Genomic DNA, 19,495 nt, shown 5'->3' on the forward strand with positions numbered 1-19,495 from the left:
AGTATAGTTTATAAATAGCTTTACCTAGGCCCCTACCTTAAGGTCGAATTATATCCTAATCTTATATATACGTAAAATAAAGTATATTTCGTTAATAAGCTCGTTAATAATTCATAAGATTATAAATAGAGGGAGGGGAGAGGGTTTATTTTAAGTATATCTTTACTTATAAAACTAATAAACTACTTATAATATAGAGAATAGAGGTATTATATTTACGCTTTTTATTTTTTTAGTTAACGAACTTTAATAGCCCTAAGGAATTATTCCCTTAATAAGTACTAAAGACTAGCTAAAAACGAATATAGTAATATTATATAAATGCTCTATAAAGGTATAGCTCGGGCTAGTTAATACTATACTAAACTAACTTATTACGTACTATAAACGGTTTATAAGAGATTATAAATATTACTAACTTTTAATCCCTTAGATTAAATAAATAAGTAAATTATATATTATTTAATATATTTAAAATCCTTTACTATTCTACCGCCCCCCGAGGAGTACTTTATTATTCTAAATTTTTTTTTTTAATTTTATTATTAAGTTACTACTTTTTAAAGCCTTTCTTATTTATTTATATTTATTTAGTATAAGTTGCGCGAGTGGGGGGCGATATACTTTTATAAACTGCGCTCTTTTAAAGTCGATTACTATAATACCCTTAACCTCCTTACTAAATAATATATTTTCCCTCTTTATGTGATAGTATTTAATACCTAGAGCACGGATTTTATATAATAACTGCGTTTTTATAGTTTCTAAGTCCTTAACTTTATAATCCGTGCGCTTTATTTTATAGAGATCCTGTCCTCTTTATAATAGAAATATTATATATACTATATAAACTTAGTGGTTATAGAAATAGGTTCTATTAATCGTTCGAAGGTTAATAGATCTAAGGAAGACTAGTACGTAAACGCCCTAAATAGCTCGTAGACGCTTATAAATTACTACCTCGCGCTAAAGGTCCTTAATAAATACCTCTATTATACCCTTATTAATAAAGGTATAGCTATATATAAGTAAGCTTACTTTAAATAAGACTTTATAAGTACTACTCTATTATAAGGGTATAATTCTATAATCTAAGGACCGCTCGGGCTATTTTTAAAGAAGCCTTAGAATTTTAGTCCGGTTAATTAGATACTAAGTATTTATATATTATTAACTAAGGTAGTAGCCGCGGTTATTAATAAGCTTTTAATAATAAAATAACTTATTTAAGTACGCAGAGTTAGTTATATTACCTCTAATAAGCTTTAATAAGTACTTTTAAATATAATATAGCGTATATTTAAAATAGCTCTCTCCTCCGTTTTCATTACTTTATAACTAACGTACTAAAACTCGCTTATTATATCGTATTACTTAACTATTTTAACTTACTTAGTTTTAAAAATCCTTTTTATATACTCGTCGTTTTATAAAAGTAGGTATATTTAATACGTTACGTCTTAGCTCCTTATTAAAAGATTCGTTTAGGTCCCTCTTTATTTATTTTATTATATACTTATTTTTTATAAATCCTTACCTCTTCCCTTAGAGTAAATAAGGAGATCTATCGACGTTTTTATATACTTTTAATTCGTAGCCTAGCGAGCTATTTAGTAAATACTTTCTCTTATTAGGGATTAATCGTAGCGTCGTCTCGAAGTCCTCTTTTTATATTTTTAACTTATTAATAGCTCGATGTCGCTCCTCCTAGCTATATAGCCGTTTCTTACTTAGTATACTAAGGGCTATTAAACTAAAGGCTAAGTATTAAGTAACTATTATATAGAAGTAGGTATACTTAGGGTAGGCTTCTACCTCTATAGAGGGCTCTACTAAATAATATAATAACGTCCCGGGCTCGTATTAATCGATTTTTAAGAATATAATCGCTTTACCCGTCGTTAATAAGCCGTACTTAAGTCTATTTTTAATTATATAGTAATAAGTTTATATAATTATAGTTATAATAAGCCTCTTTACGTAATATTAAAATCGCATGTCTAGGTTAATTAATATTAAGATCTTTTTATAATTAATTACTTTTTAATATATATTTATTAAACAAAGACCGACGTAGAGATATAATATAATAAGTTTATATTGTAGTTTATATTTAAAAACGTAAAGTATTAATTAGTTACTTAAGTTACCGTTAACGTTTTTAGTTTAGTAAACATAAATTTAATCGGCCCGTAATTATTAAAAATTAACTTTATAATTATATAGTATAAAGGGGGGTATTATTAAAAAGTTACGTTCTATAATTTCTAAAGCTACGTTACTAAACATATATGGGTAGTTTTTAAAAACGATTCTATTACTTAGATCGAACATAATTTTAACTTTTTTTACCTTCTTAAGCTTATTTAAAATTACTTTAACGGGGTCCTCGATACTATTATATAAAAAGTACTCGAGGGCCTTTTTATTAGTAATCTTACGCTTCGTAATCCTATTTCCTAGCTTAGAAAGAAATAATAGGGTTTTAAAATAGCGTTTATTAATAAGAAAAGTATTATAAAAAGTACTAAAAACGATATTTTATTAATATAAAAAGTCGGACTATAGCTGTAGAATAGTAAAATATAATTTATTATATAGATTTATAATAGAGCCCTTAGAAATTAGTTTACGGTCTATTTCGACTATAAAATTAGTAAAAACGAGGGAATAATAAGTAGCGATATATTTATTAAGTAATATATATCAGGATTACTATTTTATAATATTAGCGCGTTCCCGTTCTTTATTAGCGCGTTCTCTTTTTTATTATTACTTTTTTTTTTTTACTACGGCGCGTTTTTATTCTTTCTTAGCGCGTTTTCGTTCTTTTTTAGCTCGTTCTTTTATTAATTATAAATACGTAGCTAGCTCCTTAGCGTTTATTATCTTATTGATAATATTTATAATAGATATAGTTAATAAGGTAAAGGTTTAAAGATTATATTTAGTAAACTATAGTACTAAAAAAATCCGATTAGCTAATAAGATATATCTTATTATATTACTAAGTAACTAATTTAATAAAAAGCGTCGACTTACGTACGCCCCGTAGGAAAGACTATATAGAGTTTTATTAATATATAAGCTATATTCCCCGTCAATCCTATTTAATTATATTATAGTTTTTTAGCCTTTTTAAATCCGTTAGCTCTTCGCTAATATAAAATAAATAAAAGTATTTCTTTAAATTAGGCTATATAGTCTTTAAGGACCCTAAAATTATTATTATTTATTTTATAAAGACTCCGCTAGGGTAATTATACTAGTTAATAGTTAGTATATCTTAGCGGATAATAAAAGAGAGGGTAGTTTATTTTACTAGCAGTTTTAGTAAGGATTCCCTATATATAGAGCTTATTAGTGAGCGGACCGGGTTTATATTAATACTTCGGAATTAATTTTAAAGCGATACGAGATTAATAAAGAATTTCGTTTAATATATAAGTAAAGATATTTTTAATAATCGAAGGCGCGAACGGTTTTTAATTATATAAGTAGTCAAAAAGAACGGTAAACGGTTTAGTTAGCGTTAAGTAATATAAAAAGAGCGGTATACTAAAAATATATATCGAATAGGGTAATAAAGTACTCTATAGCTATATATAGTAAAATAGGCTTTATTATAAGTATATTCCTTTATTTAATAATTACGTTATTATACTTAACCGCTACTTATACTAAATTAACTTTTCATAAAGCTTTAAGATTTTCTTTTTATATAGTCTAATAATAATTTTATTACCGGGATAGGGTAGGTCGCTTTTTTTTAAATCTTAGCCTAGGGGGTAGCCTCGGAGGATTATAAGTTAATTAAATATACTAACTTAGCTCTAGACCTAAGGAACTTAGGCTTATTAAAAGACGTATACTTATAGTGCCTATTTTTAAAGCGGACTTAGATATATACGTCGGCTTTATATTATTATTATATTTATTTATAATATTATGTAAAGTTTTTAACCGCTTTATTATAGTTCTCGTCAGTTCTATCCCTTTTTCTCAGTAGTTACTAACGAAAAGTTATAATAATTTATTGAATAATACGGACTACGATAGGTACTAGCTAAGTTCTCTATATACTAATAAAATAATAACTCTATCTTATTATAATAATAAAATTAAGGTTTTTAATATAGTTTATATAGTATAGTATTATATTATACTATATAATAATAAGTAAGTTATCATTTTACTCTTTTTAATATATCTTTTTTTAAATAAATATATTATATAAACGTACGAGGTATAAGTAGTAATAGAGTTACCTTTAAGCCTATTTTATAGTTATTAGTCTCTTAAGCTTTTATTATAGCTATTTTATAAGCGTAGTTAGATTAGCCTTTATTTTATTTATTTATAAGAAATTTAGATATAAGTAAGCCTAACTTTCGAGCTTTAATAGCTATTTAAAAAGTTAACTTCGAAGCTAAAACCGTTAGCTTAGGATGGGAGGTATATACTAAATAAGGATCGGCGCTTTATTATTAAACGGGTAAGTATACGGCTTTTAACTTTAAAAATATTAAGTATATAAGAGTAATATATACTACGGCTATTAATATTACTAACTAGATTTATATTTATCCGCTCTACTATTTATATTAGTTATCTTAAAAAGAACGATCTTACCTAAGGGCTATATATATAATATGAATTATATATTACTTCTTCTTAGTAACGTACTTTATCTTTTTAGACTTAACCTATATAGGCCGGGCCTATAGTCGTTTTAACTATATATATATAACTACGATTAAAAGTATAAGAGTAATTAGTATAAAAGTTAGTTATAAATACTTTAAAATAGCTCTTAATTATACGCTACCCCTCGTATTATTATATACTATCCTAACCCGATATTTTAGTTTATAAACTAACTGCTATAGCTATTACTAGAGGTTTATAGAGACCCTTTAGAATACCTTTAAGCTCTTTAAATATTAAGAATATTTACGAGAGAGGAAGTAACTTATAATTAAAACTATAATATATACTACTACCTTTATCCTATTCTCTTATCCTTATCTCTACCCTTTACTAGCTTATTATAATATTTATTTAGTTATACGATATAGGGTACGGTATTTATAAAAAGAATAGAGTTTAGGGCTGGTACTAAGGTTATAGCCTAACTTAGAGGGGAGCGAAACGGATACGGAAATAAAATAATTAATAAAAGAGCGATTTATTATTTACGTTAGTTACTAAGTAAGATAGAGTATTAATAAGTTCGGAGAGTGCGGGACTTTCTTAATTAGTACGTTAAGAATACCTCGTTAAACTATATTAATTAAGTAGCGTTATATTTATCTTAAGTATATTAATTCTACTTACCGCGTCCTATAAAGATAAAAATAGGCTTATTATAATTTCGAAAATATCTTTATACTATGCTTAATAAATATATTATATTTATAACGCTCTATTATCCTTATTTAGTTCTCTTTTAAGACCCTACTTTAAAGTTATACTTATTATTACCGCGCTAGCTTAATATTTATTTAGTTAACGGTAATCTTATTATTATTACTTTTCAATATAATTTAACTAAGATTTACTAAACTAATAATTAAGGCGTTTACTACCTCGACGCGCCTTAATACTAACTATTTATACTTAAGAAATAGAGTAGTAGACCTATAAAAGAGTTATTACTAAGCACGAGCTATTTAATCTCAGTTTAGTTAAATACTCCTTTATATAACTATACCCCCTTAGTAAAGAGAGGATAATATTAGTTTACGTTATATTATTTATTAAGTAGTTATAAAATACTAGCTTTAATAAGCTACTTTAGCTACGTTACTATAATACTACGAACTACCTCGTACGTTATATATAAGTCGAAAGAAATATTATAACTAAGGTTATTATTATCGTATTACTAAGAGCGATTTTAGTTTAATAATAAAGAGTTTAATATAAAATAAGTATCGTTACTTTAGTTAATAACCTTAGCGCTACGACGTTATACTAAGTAATACTAAAAGCTAGCTAGTCCGTATATAAAAAGGCTAGCGTAGTTCTTAATATAGCGTAACTCTTTACTAAGTATACGTACTAGTCTTTACGCTCAGTATATACTTAGGAATACTTTATATCGCTTCCTCTCTTATATACATTCTTAATATTTAATACTCCTAAATTACTAAGACGGCCCTTTTAAATATTAAGTAATAGTTATAATTACTTATTTATATTATAAGTACGGTCCGGACCGCGGCTCGTAGTACTTAACGCCGGATCTTTAAGAAATCTATTTAAAAATATCTATTTTTAGCTCTAAATAACGGCTATTCTCTACCCTTTAAGCGTAGTAGCCCTTATAATTAGACCGAATTAAAAACTTATCCTTAATAAGCTATATTAAAAAACCTAAAGTATATTATAAAGAGTTCCGTTTTATCTATATATTTTTTATATCCGATAAGAGCTTATATATTTAGTATTAAAATATAGGACTATTATTATAATAGAGCGTTAATCCTCTAGTACTAGTTATATATTATATAATCCTTTACTAATTCTTACTACTTAGTTAGTTTTTAAATATAGCCCGGACGAGCTATGTTTATTATTATTACTTAGTAAAACGCTACATAAGGAGCTAATAACGTCCTAGTCGGCTTCTTTAATAACGTATATAGCCTTAACTAACTAGTTAGCCTCGGTTTACTTTGCGTTAGCTTTAGCTTATTTTACGTATTATTTTATTTTTAAAACGTCCCGTCTTTTTTAAAAAAGTAAGAGCTAGTTAAATACCCTAAGGACGTTCTGCTATAGCTCCGATAATAGAGCCTCGAACTACTTATAATTAGTAAATAGGGTAGACCGAATTACTATATACCGCGTCTTTAGTAATAAAACTATAAATAGCGCATAGCTAGCCTACTACTTATATTAATAATATAAGTAAAAAAAGGAATAATACTTATTATAAAATAGCTCGAAGTAAATAGTATAGCTACGGACTTATTAAGGAACGATAGGCGCTATTTATCCTAGCTAAGTAGTGAGCGGTTTAGTATTAGTATTATAAAGGATAATAATAAACAGGGAATAGTACTTTTTATTCTTATCCTAAGGTTTACCTTCGGAATTATATTAAAGAGATTTCTTAGGCTTTTATTATTTTCTTATTATTACTTAACGCTTAAAAAGCTACTTATTGATATACCTAAAGGTAACTCGTTATATTAGTTATTAATACTTTAACGTTCGTTTTATTTAAGTCGTATTTTATTATAGCTATATTATATTACGGATTATATTATATTTTAGTTATATTAAGGCTTATCCCCGCCTAATATACTTAATAAATATAATATATTTAATATATTATACTAAATACGCGCGAGAGACCGTTAGCTAGTATAGGTTTATACCTAACTTTCTAAGACCAAACTTATAAGTGGATTTTCTAAACCTATAAGTAGATTTTTAATACCTAATAGAGCGAATGCCTAGGCTAATAAGCGGGGTAAGCCCAGGGTTCTTTCTAAGCACTAACTTCTTCGCATTCTAAAACACTAATAATCGGTAATATATTGCTATCTAGGAGTATATTAAAGACCTACGCTACTACCTATATACTTATTAAAATAGAGTTAAAAAAGTAATAAATTACTACGCTAAGCGCTTAAGAATAAGTAAAAAATTCTTAAATTATAAGTCGCTCCTTTTATTATTAAGTATAATAGTATCCTAACTTTATAACTCTCCGAAGCTTATAAAAATATACTAAGCCTATTTAAATCCCTTATATCGTTGCTTTAATCGAGACGAATAGAGCTAAATACCCTCTTTCCCTTTTTTATAAAAATTAGAGCTCGGACGATACTTTTTAATTTTAATAACCGAACCCTTTAACGCGCCGCGCTACCGTATTTACTAATACCGAGCCTAAAAAAAGCGAGGATAGTATTTATTAACGTCCCGATATTATTTATATAATAAAATATAGAGTATTACGATGCGATTAGTTATAAATAGAGCTCTACGTTCTTTAAGTATATTATATAACGTTATAAGAGCCGGAGCGAGAACTTTAGATTAACGCCCCTAATAAGTAATTAGCGTATATATTAAGTATTAAGTATTATACGTACTTAGGAAAATATTAGCGTAATAAGTAGTACGTTCTAACTATTTACTTATACTAAGTTACTATAATTTAAAAGAATAGACGCTAAGATCGAAAAGTTATATTTTAAGTATTATAAGAGGGTAATATAAAAAGGACGAATATTATTAAAAGATCTGCGCAGCTACGCAATTTAGTAATAGTTACTAAATACTAATATAACTAGGGTAATAGAAATATTATATTACTTAATACTAATATTAAGGAGGCTTAAGAAAATAGTAAGTAAGCTTATTATAGCCGGCTATGTTATAGCCTCTAGTTTAGCTCGATATACGCTCTTAATTAGTAGAGGTTATTAGCGCTCGTATTTTATATTATTTTAATACCGTATCTACTCCTTCGTAGAGCTAAACGAAGTTATATAGCTATATTATAATACGCTTAGTAAGTAAATAGTTAAACTAATAATAATAGCGCATCCTAATACTAAAACCTCCTTACCTCGTTTACTTATATTAAAGCTACGAAAGAAAGGTCTATAGATATTAATAGTTCGCCCGAAACGTAACGTTCGTTATTTTTTTTAACTACTATAAGAATAAAGTTATTACCCGTTAGTACGAGTCGTTAACGTTAAGAATTATAAAATAGGCTATTTATAACGTAATATACTTTCGAGCTCTAAGTAAAACGGTAAGCGGCCGATAACTAAGTTAAACTATATAAAGTACGTAATATTTAAACGGTATAATACTATTTACTCCTTATTATTAAGCTTAATAGTGCAAAAGTACTGTTAGGATTATAGGAGTATAATACGTTATATTATTAATATATAGTAATCTTAAGCACCGTTTATAGCTATTTGCGATATTAGTTACTTATTATTTACGTAGTAGATACTTTTAATAAGTTTAGGAGTAGGAATATTACCCTATAATGTATATTTCAATTATATCTTATATTATAATAGGGATTAAGTATAAGTTGAGTATATGCCTCGATTATACTATATTTAGGTCTAATAAAACGTTAGACCTTAGCCGACTATTCCTAAGTTATAGCCCCTCGTTTAAATTACGACTTCTTCTTATTAAGCTAGCTTAGCTAGTTATTATAATATAATTCGGCTATACTTTTATTTTTTAGATTAATAAGACGTATAGTAGCGGTATTGGCTTTTTCGCTAAGTAATAATATCCGCTATTAAAATACTTATATACCTTATTATTAAGCACTATATATAGCCGAATAGTATAAAGGTACTTATAAAGTATATAATAGCTAATACGAATTATATTCGTACGCTTATATTATTTAAAAGCTATTAGTAAGTAGGATACTAACTTTCTAAATAGTTATATAGACCGCCCGGAGCCGAAGACAGATTCCTTAAAGTAAATTATAAAGTAGCTCGCTAGTTTTACTATTATATATTATCCTATCTCCTCGTTTTTAATATAAATTAAAGGATCTAACTATTATTAAACGTTTAAAGAGGCTTATTATAGTACGTTATAGCTTTTTATACTTTAAAAATATATAAAAAAAAGAGATAAAATATATATAATATTATATTTCTTATACTAAGTATATTATTATAGGCCTTAAGTACTATTAATAATAAGGTGGGGCCGTTAGTAATAGTTTAGTTATAATAGCTTCTAGCTTTATTCTAAATCAAGTTACTTATTTTTAGCTTTTATATTATTATAATTAAGCTTAGACTAGGATATACTTAGGACGTTTATTTATAACGGTAAATAGGCTCTAACGGCCTAAGGATAGTTCTTTAGAAAACTCTTATATAAATATATATAAAGCCCTAAGCTAATTAATAAGGATACGTTTTTATACGTTTATAAGTAATATTAGTTTCTATTTAAAGACTTAGTTATATAACGCGCTAAGCTAAAGTACGTTATTAATATAATTATTATAAAGAATTATAATTTATTAAATAATTTAAAATAATATATATTAAGGAATGTATATAGGAGATATATATAGGAGATACTTTTAGAAGATGCCTTTAGGGGATGTATTTAGGGGATGCGCTTTAGGAGATATATTTAAGGGATGCTTTTAGGGGCTGCGCTTTAAAGGATATAATAACTACATTAATTAGTACTATTATATTACTACCGTTTTTAATATTTTCTAATACGAATACTTAAAGTCTAGTGCTTTTTTAATAAATATTTATTTTAAGTATTAAGGGGTTAAAACGACGGAAATAGTAATACTAAGTAGCATATTTTCTTTAAGAGAACTAATACGGCGCTATTAACTAATTAGTAATACTTAGTAAGTAAGCTAAAGTCTTGGTAATTAGATAAACGTAAGCGCCATAAGGAATAAAGTAGATAAGGGAACGAGTAAGCTATTATTAATATAGAAGTTAATTTATACTTAGCTTTTTATTTATTATTTTTATCTTTTAGAAGCGATATTAGACCCTTCTTATTTATATATAAAAATTCGTCCTACTCTTTATATAGAACGCTCGTAATTTATAAAGCTACTATAGCTATATTATTAAAAAAGGAATACGACGAGCTAAAAAACGGTCTAAATATACTTCTTATCTTTTTTAAATAAGTTTAGGTAATCTTAGATTTTTTATAGTACTTATTAAACGACCGCTCGCTTTTATTAGATTCCTTATTATAAAATACTATTTTCTACTCTTTATTAAAAGTCGAAAGCGAAGTTAAGTTTTTTAACGAAACCGTTCGGTAATATCTCTATTATTTTAGTTAGCTTAGTCGATTATTAAGCGTTAGTCTAGTTTATAAACCCTTATTAATATAAAATTCTTTTCTAAGCTCTAATACTAATAAGCTTATTAAGGCATAAGTATACGTCCTATCCGTTCGCTTACTATTTACTTTTTTTATTATAACTTATAAAAAAGAAGCGTTTAGTATATTTTTAAATTCGATATTACTTATAAAGATTAATATAAGTCTAACTATAATTAATCGTATTACTATTAAAGGATACTGAGCCGACCTAGTATCCCGTAATATATATTTTATTAACTTAATAATAGAGCATAGCCCTAGGTATAGGACCGAACTAAATATAGCGTCTTTTATTAACGTCAGTTCTAATTATAACCCCGACTCTACTACCGAACCGAGAACTAGCTATAGGCCTTTCTTAAGGTCTATCGTAAAATTAATAAATAAAGTAGTCGAGTATATTTATATCGGTCAGTTATTATATTATAACTAAGCTTATTTTAAACAAAGGCTCGATTAATTTTATCTAGGACGGTATATTAATAACGTTCTTTTTTTTATTATTCTTTAATTAGTTTATAGTACTTTTATATTTTAAATTATAGACCTATTATTTATACGGTTCTCTAAGCTATTCTTACCCTCGGGAGCCTCTACGTTTACTAAAGGGTTTAATAGTATAGTACTACTAATTAATATTAATATGGCAAATTAGTTATTAAATTATAATAAAAATCACTAGATACTCGCAATCGTTAACTAGAAAATAAGGACATTCGACGCCTTTGGAATATAACTAACTACTTTTTTTTAATAGAGCATAAGGATCGATAAATATATCTCGGAACTTTACGGCGCTATTATTTAACTAAATAAAAGATCTTACGAAATAGGTATTACTTAGGTTATTTTTAGAGTATTATATTTTTATTTATATTAACTAGCTAGGACTATACTAAGAGGACTTATACTACGCTTTCTTTTACGCTTATACTCTTAAATAGTATTTAAGTTAAATATCTTATTATTAAGAATAATAGCCTACGGGTCCTACTTTAAAAAAGTATTACCTACGCAAACTACTTAATTAATAAGAGCTACCCGCTAGCTATTATATTAAAAGGCCGCGGTATTTAGAACTTAGTAACGGACTAAGCTTTAAATAACTACGGATTTATTAATAAACTTACGCTATATTAAAAAAAGCCGCCGTAATATTTATAACGTAAAAAATTCCCTAAACTCGAAACTAGTAATAGTTAGCTTTAGGGTAGCTAGGAGGGGTACGTAAGGGAGCCGTAAAATAATCTATAGCTAGCTAATTAAAACTATTAGTAGGGTTGCCTTAGAATATATATAGACGTACTAAAGCTATCGATATCGTAAGAAATATTTCACTAGCCGCCCACCTTTCTACTTTTCTTTAATATAAAAAAAGGCTATAAATTTTAGCTTTTTAAAAATAGTTTTGGGGTTTCCGGAGACTAAAATCTACTTATTAATTTTAATAATACTTCTAAGTAAGACTATAGTTTTAAAATAGACTAGACTATTATTAATAAGGTATATTTATAAAAGCGGGTCGTATATTATTAAGCCGTAGTAACCGTTCTATACTTTTGTTATATCCGTTTCCTTTACGTATACGCGTATTTATAAAAATCTCGTTATACATACTTCGCAACCCGGTTCTAAAAATACCTCGAATAAAGGTCGTCCCTCTAAATCTCTCCGCTATAAGGATTATAAATAATAAAATAGATCTATTTCCTTAAAGCTACGGGTATTCTAAAATCTTCCCGAAACTTTATAATATATTTTTAAATATAAAAAGTAGATTCGTATTTTTATAGCCCGAGTACCTCGATTCCTAAACAGATTCGATTCTAAAATAAATCTAATTCTAAAATCGCTTACACTTCCGCTAAGTACTTTAATTTTATTTCCTATTTCTATAAGTATTTTAAAATCATAGTATACCCGTAGCTTACTAAACTAAAAGTATATTATAAATATATCGTAAGTCTAGAAGACCGAGTTTAAGAGAATAATATTACTTGCTCTAGTTCTAAATTAAAAACTTAGTAGGGGTCTAAAGTAATTAAGATACCTCGGGTAAAAGCTAAGAGTAAATCTAAAAAAAAAAAGAGAATAATAGAAAACCGATGGGCTCTACTTATATTTATATACTTACTCTATTTATTACTAATTTAATAAAAAAGGGTAAGAACCTATATCGGCCCCGTAAATTAGAACCTAATTAAAACACCTAGTTACCCTTCTAATTTTCGGTAACTATTACCCTCTTTATTTATATAGCTTATTAAGTTTATTATATATAAAGCGCGAAGGCTATATAATATAGTTAAGTACCTCGTAGTAACTACGTTAGGCTTTAGATAATAATTACTTAAGAAATTAAACGACGATAATATAGTCTATATAGGCACTTTTAAAGGTTTATAGTGCCTTACGACGTATTTATATAACTAATAAGAGTAGTAAAGGATACTTACTAACCGACCTATATAACTCGAAGAAGAACGGAAAGAAGTCGGCTACCCCGTCGAGACTAAGTAGTATTAATAAAGCCGGGCCTTAGACTAATACGTCGAAGAACCGATATAGCGTTTGCGTTAAAAATAGCCGCTAACATAACCTATAAATATATTAAGCTTAGAGAAACGAAGGATTTTACTAGGTCGACTCGAGCTATATATAGGTTTTTCGATTACGTAAGTAAGTTCCGTCGCTATATAAATATTAAGTAATAGGCTATTCTAGTAAATCTAGGAACTAGCTCGGGCGGTACTCTTATTACTTATAAATAAGTAGAGTATTCTTTACGCTTCTAAGGATTAGTATATTAATAAGTCCGGAAAGAGTTTTATTACTAGCTAAGGAAGAAACTTTATTTATAAATAACTAATAGGGAGATATAGCTAAGCGATACGGCTATAAAATATTCCTATAAAGGGCTACTAGTAATTATATATTAATAAGGGAAGTAAAATAATATCTAAACTAACTTCGGTAAGAGGGGCTAGCGCAGTAAGACGCTAATAAAATACTACGGTAATATAGTTAAGTAAACGTAAAGAAACGTATTTAAGAACGGAAATAGTTAGCTCGTTATATATAAGCTTATTACGCTACTTTTTCATAGCTCCTTATATATAGACTAATATAAATAAACTAAGAGTCGTTTATAAGAGTTATTTATATTATTATAGTATTATTTAGGGACTTAGAAGTATTAAGGAGCTATATAAGTTACTAATTACGGCCGGTTTATTTTAATTATAGCTTAGGTATTTATATACGTTTTAAGTTTACGGTTAAGGCCTCTAATTATTCTTACGTCGCGCCGCGCAAATTAATATTTAAACGGTAAGGGAACTTTTAAGAATTCTTAGCCTTACTAAAACTCCTTTTTAATAAATATATAGCCGGCGCGGGATACTAGAACCTATTTTCGTAATACTAGTATAGTATAAGAAATAAATAACTAACCTAAAGCGCCTCGGACGTAACGTCTAGAATATACATAGCTTTAGTCTTAGCTAACGCATAGCTAATATACTTAGTAATAATAATAATAATAAAATCACGACGTTATACCTCGCTAGGTCGGAGATTTATATTACGGAGTACTTACGTTAAAAGTAGTCTTTCGGCCTTCCTATATCACCCCGAAGGGCAGGCCTTAGTAACTATAAATAAAGGTCTCCTCAGGCTGAGCCGCCTACCGGTAACCACATCGAGGATAGACTACCTAAGTGACAGCTGCCCCCTGGCTATCACCGAGTTGGCAACCGACCAGCGAGCAGCCACCGGCAGGGTGAGGGTCGCCTGGGCATTCATTCGCCTGGTCTGCGGGGTCATGGGGGTGGTACTCCCCGGTATGGCTGGCCCTGCCTCCGATGATTCGTCGACCGAGCCATCGGCTATGAGTTGCTTCTAAGTCCTTATATTTGGCGAACATGCTACGCAAGAACAACCAGAATGCTAGTGTGCATGCAGAGCTATCTAGATCCGAAAGAATCAGGGTCTATCGCGACTCCGGCTGTAGAACTCTATTCTCAGGTTTCGATAACGGCCGGCTGCGCTAGTAGAAGGCCATCGCGCCCGTCGTCCGCGAATATAACCTTTAGGTCTCCGGATTCTTTATAGAACGCTTAATTACCGTAATACGATCCCTCTAAAAGGATAGTATATTCGAGTATCCTTATGCTACGCACAAAGCCTTTCTAGAGCTCTTCCTACCCGAAGAGCTTACCTCGCTAGTACTTACCTTAGCTCCTACCCCCGTGACCGTCGTAGCCCAACCTATAATAGCTTCCGACGGCCGACCCTAAAAAGACCTCCTCGGATCCTTTGAGAGGTGACGCTCTACTCATCCGTCTGCCTGATCTCCGGCTTACAATATCTCAGCCTTTATAAGACCGGGATCTACTTAGATTTAATAATTCGCTCTATTACTAAAACCTATTCCGTCTACCGCGCTATAGTCTATTTATAGTCTGATTTTTTAGCTAGTATATATTATAATCTTTTTAAAGTAAGCTAGACTTTCCTCGCGCGCAAGGTCTCTAGTACTAATATGGGTAGTAATATAGGAATCTTCTAATAGTTTAATTACCCTTTCTAACGATAACCCTTACGTTATTAATATAATAATATAATACTTTTACCTCCTAGACTACTAATAATCGCTTTATATAAACGGCCTCTTATAATCGTCGGAGCTAAAATAAAAACAGGCCGCTAGCGTATCTTACCTACTTTTATATACTAAGGTATATTTAGTAGTAAAGAAATATATTATTAATAGCCTTAAGGACCTCGCTATAGCTAAATTCAAAGCTACTACTATATAGTTTTAGGATCCTAGCGACTTTTTATATACTACTAGCGAGGCCTATACCTCTACTATTAATACTAATCGGGGTTTATGGGACGCTGTCCTCGAGGCCTTTGCCGCACGAAAAGACCTGTTGAATAATAATGAAGCTAAGACGACCGTCAAGAGACTAGGCTCACTTGCCTATGATCTTCTCGTCTACTTCCATTGGGAAGGAAAATTGCGGTATGAGTATAATTTTAACTAACTCGATCTTGCCTTTGATTGCCTGTTCTCTAGTCTCGGCGGATGGGTGCTTGTTTGTTTATCGCGTCAATCACGAATGAGAATGGCCCTAGAACTTTCATACATAGCACCAGATATGGAACAGAATTCAAGAAATACTCTTACTTATAGGACCATATCTGTCTTTCTAGACACATCATTCGGCTACTTGGCCCACGCGATAGTCTAGGCTAACTAGCAGATGAGCTGAGTTGTTCACTATCTCACCTGTGCAATGCGCACGGAATAGCTGAGTGATCAGCACCCTTCATCGTGATTGATTCCTGCCCTAAATACAGGTCGGTTGGGGAGCTTGCGCTGCGGTTGCCTTCAACTCGAGCAGGCATGACCCCGATGGATTTATCAGCGTACTCGCTACACACGCAGGAGACTGCTTCGGCATGCCTGCTCACGCAGAAATGCCGCCCAAGCAAAGCCGCTGGCGCAGTATTGCGCGCAAGCAGAGCTGCCCACGCATAAGCACGCTCGAGCAGAGCCGCCTGCGCAGGAATGCGCTTAAGCGCATGTCCGCTTGCGCAGAGTTCTGCACAAGCAGTGCTGCACACGCAGGAGTCCGCTTGGGCAGGCTCTCGGCCTGAATGATATGACCTGGATAGAGGAAGCCACGTGCCAATCGCTGCTGTCAGGGGCCAGCACCTCCAAAAACAGTGTTCACAGTGGCAATTCAGGATCTCATTCATCGACTGTCCTCAATAGATGCAGCAGTCAGGAAACGTGCCAAGCGAGAGACACTCGATGTTTTGCTTTGCGCTAACTTCGTTCAGCCACCCGAAATATTCATATTCTTGCCAAATCCATGCCATGACTAGAGAAACTAGTCCTTTCGACTTTTCTTTTCGCCACGAACGCAGGAAAGGATGCTGGAGACACATCAGTGGCTAATGTGACAAGGCATCGGCGTAGGCTAACCTCGCTCGACTCGGCCGCAGATGATGTAGTAGTTGTCGCCGAGAGAAAGCTTACGACTTCCGAATCCCAATGCTTCGGACCGTCCGCCCTAAGGTTAGCGCCCTTTTTTATATATCCTTACATTAGCTCTATCATTATGTAGCCTAGGTCGCCTAAGTCTTTCCTATAGCTGCGCGGTTAATAAATTACCTGGCTGCCTAGATATTCTAATTAGCGCCAAATTCGCCAATAGACGAGAAAGTAAGTAGTACTTAGCTTAACCCTACTGCTAAGGAATATTAGGATATAAGAGTAGCTACGTTAGCCGTGCTACGACCTTATTCTCTCGAGATAAACTAGTACCTCGACTATATATTTACCTATAAGATAAAATAGGCTTTTATAGGAGGAGACTTATTATAAGATTATTATTAGGCGTTAACGATTAAGAAATAGGTTATTAATGGCCTTTTATAATAATCGTAGTATGCGTTTATGAGTAATATAACGGTTCGCCTTATTATTATAAATTTTATAAACCGTAACGATGTTCGGGTGCTAAACTAACTAGAGTATCTTTATCTACTGCGTAGATATTTGCAAAAAGTAGTAGATATTTACGACGTAACTAGATATCCCTTTTTTTTTAGTAATAAGGATAAGATTAGCATCTTTTAGCGCTTGCTTATAGACGTAGTATACTCTCGTAAGTAGTTTATAGCGATATTATCTTAATTAATACCAGTAGCTCTTTTAGAGCTTTCGTTATGTCTTATTTTAACGCTCTTTAGGAGTTCTAGTTAGTAGGGGTTTCTTAGATAATGTCGAGGGCTCTCTCTACGGAGATCACTTATGTTTTTTATAATATTTCCTTTATTAGCTAATGCTATACGAATATTAGTCGTTAGCGTGAAATAAAAGGTTACTTACCTTAGCTATACTATCGCGGTATTTAGTTACCGAATAGAGAGCTAGCTACGTTAATATTGCGAGGTCCGGGTCGGATGCTACGCTAGTATACTAAGATAGTAGGCCCCTTAAAAACATAGGCTCTAAAGCTAGTTTTCGAACCTATAACGTAGAGGTATACGTCTCTAAGTTAATTCTCGCTATAAATAGGATACCCTATATAACTAAACTAAAAAGTACTTTTATAAGGGCCTAGATACTATTTTTTAATTAGATATACGTATCTAACTAGTTTAGTATTATAAAGAGATTATTATTACGAAGTTATTAAATACTAACGGAGTTAGTACCTAACTAAGTAAACGGTACTATATATTAGCTCTTTATTCCTTAAATCGCTCAGTAAAAATAAAAGGACCCCGTACTCGTATTTAGTAACTAGTATAGTTAGCTTATTCCTAAAAGTTAGCTACTTATTAAATACGCTCTTTAGCGGCTTCTTTTTAAGCTTTAGCCCCTAATTAGCTTATTTCTTAACTAATAAAGCGCTAAGGAAAAGCCTCTCTATAAATTAGTTAATTAGAAACTAAGAAGTACTACTTAGATCTACTACCTTAATCGTTATCTTATTTAGGTCTCTCGCCCTATTATATAAGTAGACTATCTAAGTATAATAATAGCGCTTAATAATAATAATAAAATAAATACTTAAACTAACTATAGCCGCCTACTCTTTAAAGGAATTTAGTCGTTTTAATATAGAGGGGCTATTTAAGTTATTTTTTAATTTACTAAGTAGGACCTATCGCGTCTTACTAATAATATTCTAATCGCGAGCCCTCGATACTTTATAGCTATTTTATAAATATATAAAAGTTTTTAAACTACCGATTTTCTTTATTTTAATAATAATTAGTAAAATACGTTTAATTTTACTAACCTTTTTATACTTTATAAGGGTAGTAGTGCTATTAACTTTTACGGATTTGCGCATTAATAACGCGCCTTTAAAAGCTTATAAATTAGCTTTAATAAAAGTAATTAGCGAGCGGCTACTTAGTGCTCTCCAGGAAACCCACCCTTCACGAATTGGAAGCCAAACGTGTATCATATTTATCTAATCCTAAGCCTACCTTACTATCGTATATATAAAAAAGTATAGCTAAGCCGGCTTTTATTAATTTTAAAATAACCTCGATATTAAATATAACCCGGGGCTAATATATTTCTCTCGAAATTACGGCTATAAACTTATCTCGGAATAAAAGGTCTTAGTTAAGAAAGGAACTAACTGTATTCAAATTATAATCGAGATAATAATAAAAGCTATATAACTTTTTTATTATTAATATATATATTATATAGTTATTACGAAATAAAGACGTTACCTCTTGCGCTAAGTCTATAGGAGTAAGTATTTTAAAAAAAGTAAAATAGCTTCTTAGTAATAGGTATAGTAGTATGAAGCGACTATAAATACTTAACTTATTAATATAAAGTTATTAACTATACTAACTAGCTATTATAATATTACGTATATATTACTTCCTCTTTTTATAAACTTTTTAACGTTTAAAAAGTCTAATACTACTATAATAGGCCTTAGTAAATCTTTAATAATAGCTATAATAGCTTATTTATAAATAAAATATGGGGTCGGGATAGTATCTAGTAGTATGAGTTACGGCGCTTTATTAAAATCTACTCGATACC

At 30.3% G+C, this 19,495-nt stretch overlaps 4 protein-coding genes across 4 annotated transcripts; 2 read left to right on the forward strand and 2 right to left on the reverse strand.

The window, feature by feature from the left end:
- Window positions 1-2,199: 2,199 nt before the first annotated feature.
- CLUP02_04705 (uncharacterized protein) lies at window positions 2,200-2,700 on the reverse strand (the record flags this gene model as incomplete). The annotated part of the gene is made up of 2 exons (XM_049283716.1): window positions 2,200-2,543; window positions 2,595-2,700. Coding segments are annotated over 2 exons (450 nt in total), but the record flags the coding sequence as incomplete, so codon positions are not given.
- A 1,122-nt stretch (window positions 2,701-3,822) lies between these two features.
- CLUP02_04706 (uncharacterized protein) lies at window positions 3,823-4,002 on the reverse strand (the record flags this gene model as incomplete). The annotated part of the gene is made up of 1 exon (XM_049283717.1): window positions 3,823-4,002. A coding segment is annotated over one exon (180 nt), but the record flags the coding sequence as incomplete, so codon positions are not given.
- An 11,615-nt stretch (window positions 4,003-15,617) lies between these two features.
- Window positions 15,618-15,947, forward strand: CLUP02_04707 (uncharacterized protein; the record flags this gene model as incomplete). The annotated part of the gene is made up of 2 exons (XM_049283718.1): window positions 15,618-15,686; window positions 15,723-15,947. Coding segments are annotated over 2 exons (294 nt in total), but the record flags the coding sequence as incomplete, so codon positions are not given.
- A 436-nt stretch (window positions 15,948-16,383) lies between these two features.
- CLUP02_04708 (uncharacterized protein) lies at window positions 16,384-16,867 on the forward strand (the record flags this gene model as incomplete). The annotated part of the gene is made up of 3 exons (XM_049283719.1): window positions 16,384-16,490; window positions 16,538-16,699; window positions 16,750-16,867. 3 exons carry the CDS (start codon window positions 16,384-16,386, stop codon window positions 16,865-16,867), a joined length of 387 nt encoding a protein of 128 aa, XP_049140862.1.
- Window positions 16,868-19,495: the final 2,628 nt, after the last annotated feature.

The sequence above is a fragment of the Colletotrichum lupini genome, chromosome 2 (assembly GCF_023278565.1).
Source record: "Colletotrichum lupini chromosome 2, complete sequence".
Lineage (NCBI taxonomy): Eukaryota > Fungi > Ascomycota > Sordariomycetes > Glomerellales > Glomerellaceae > Colletotrichum > Colletotrichum lupini.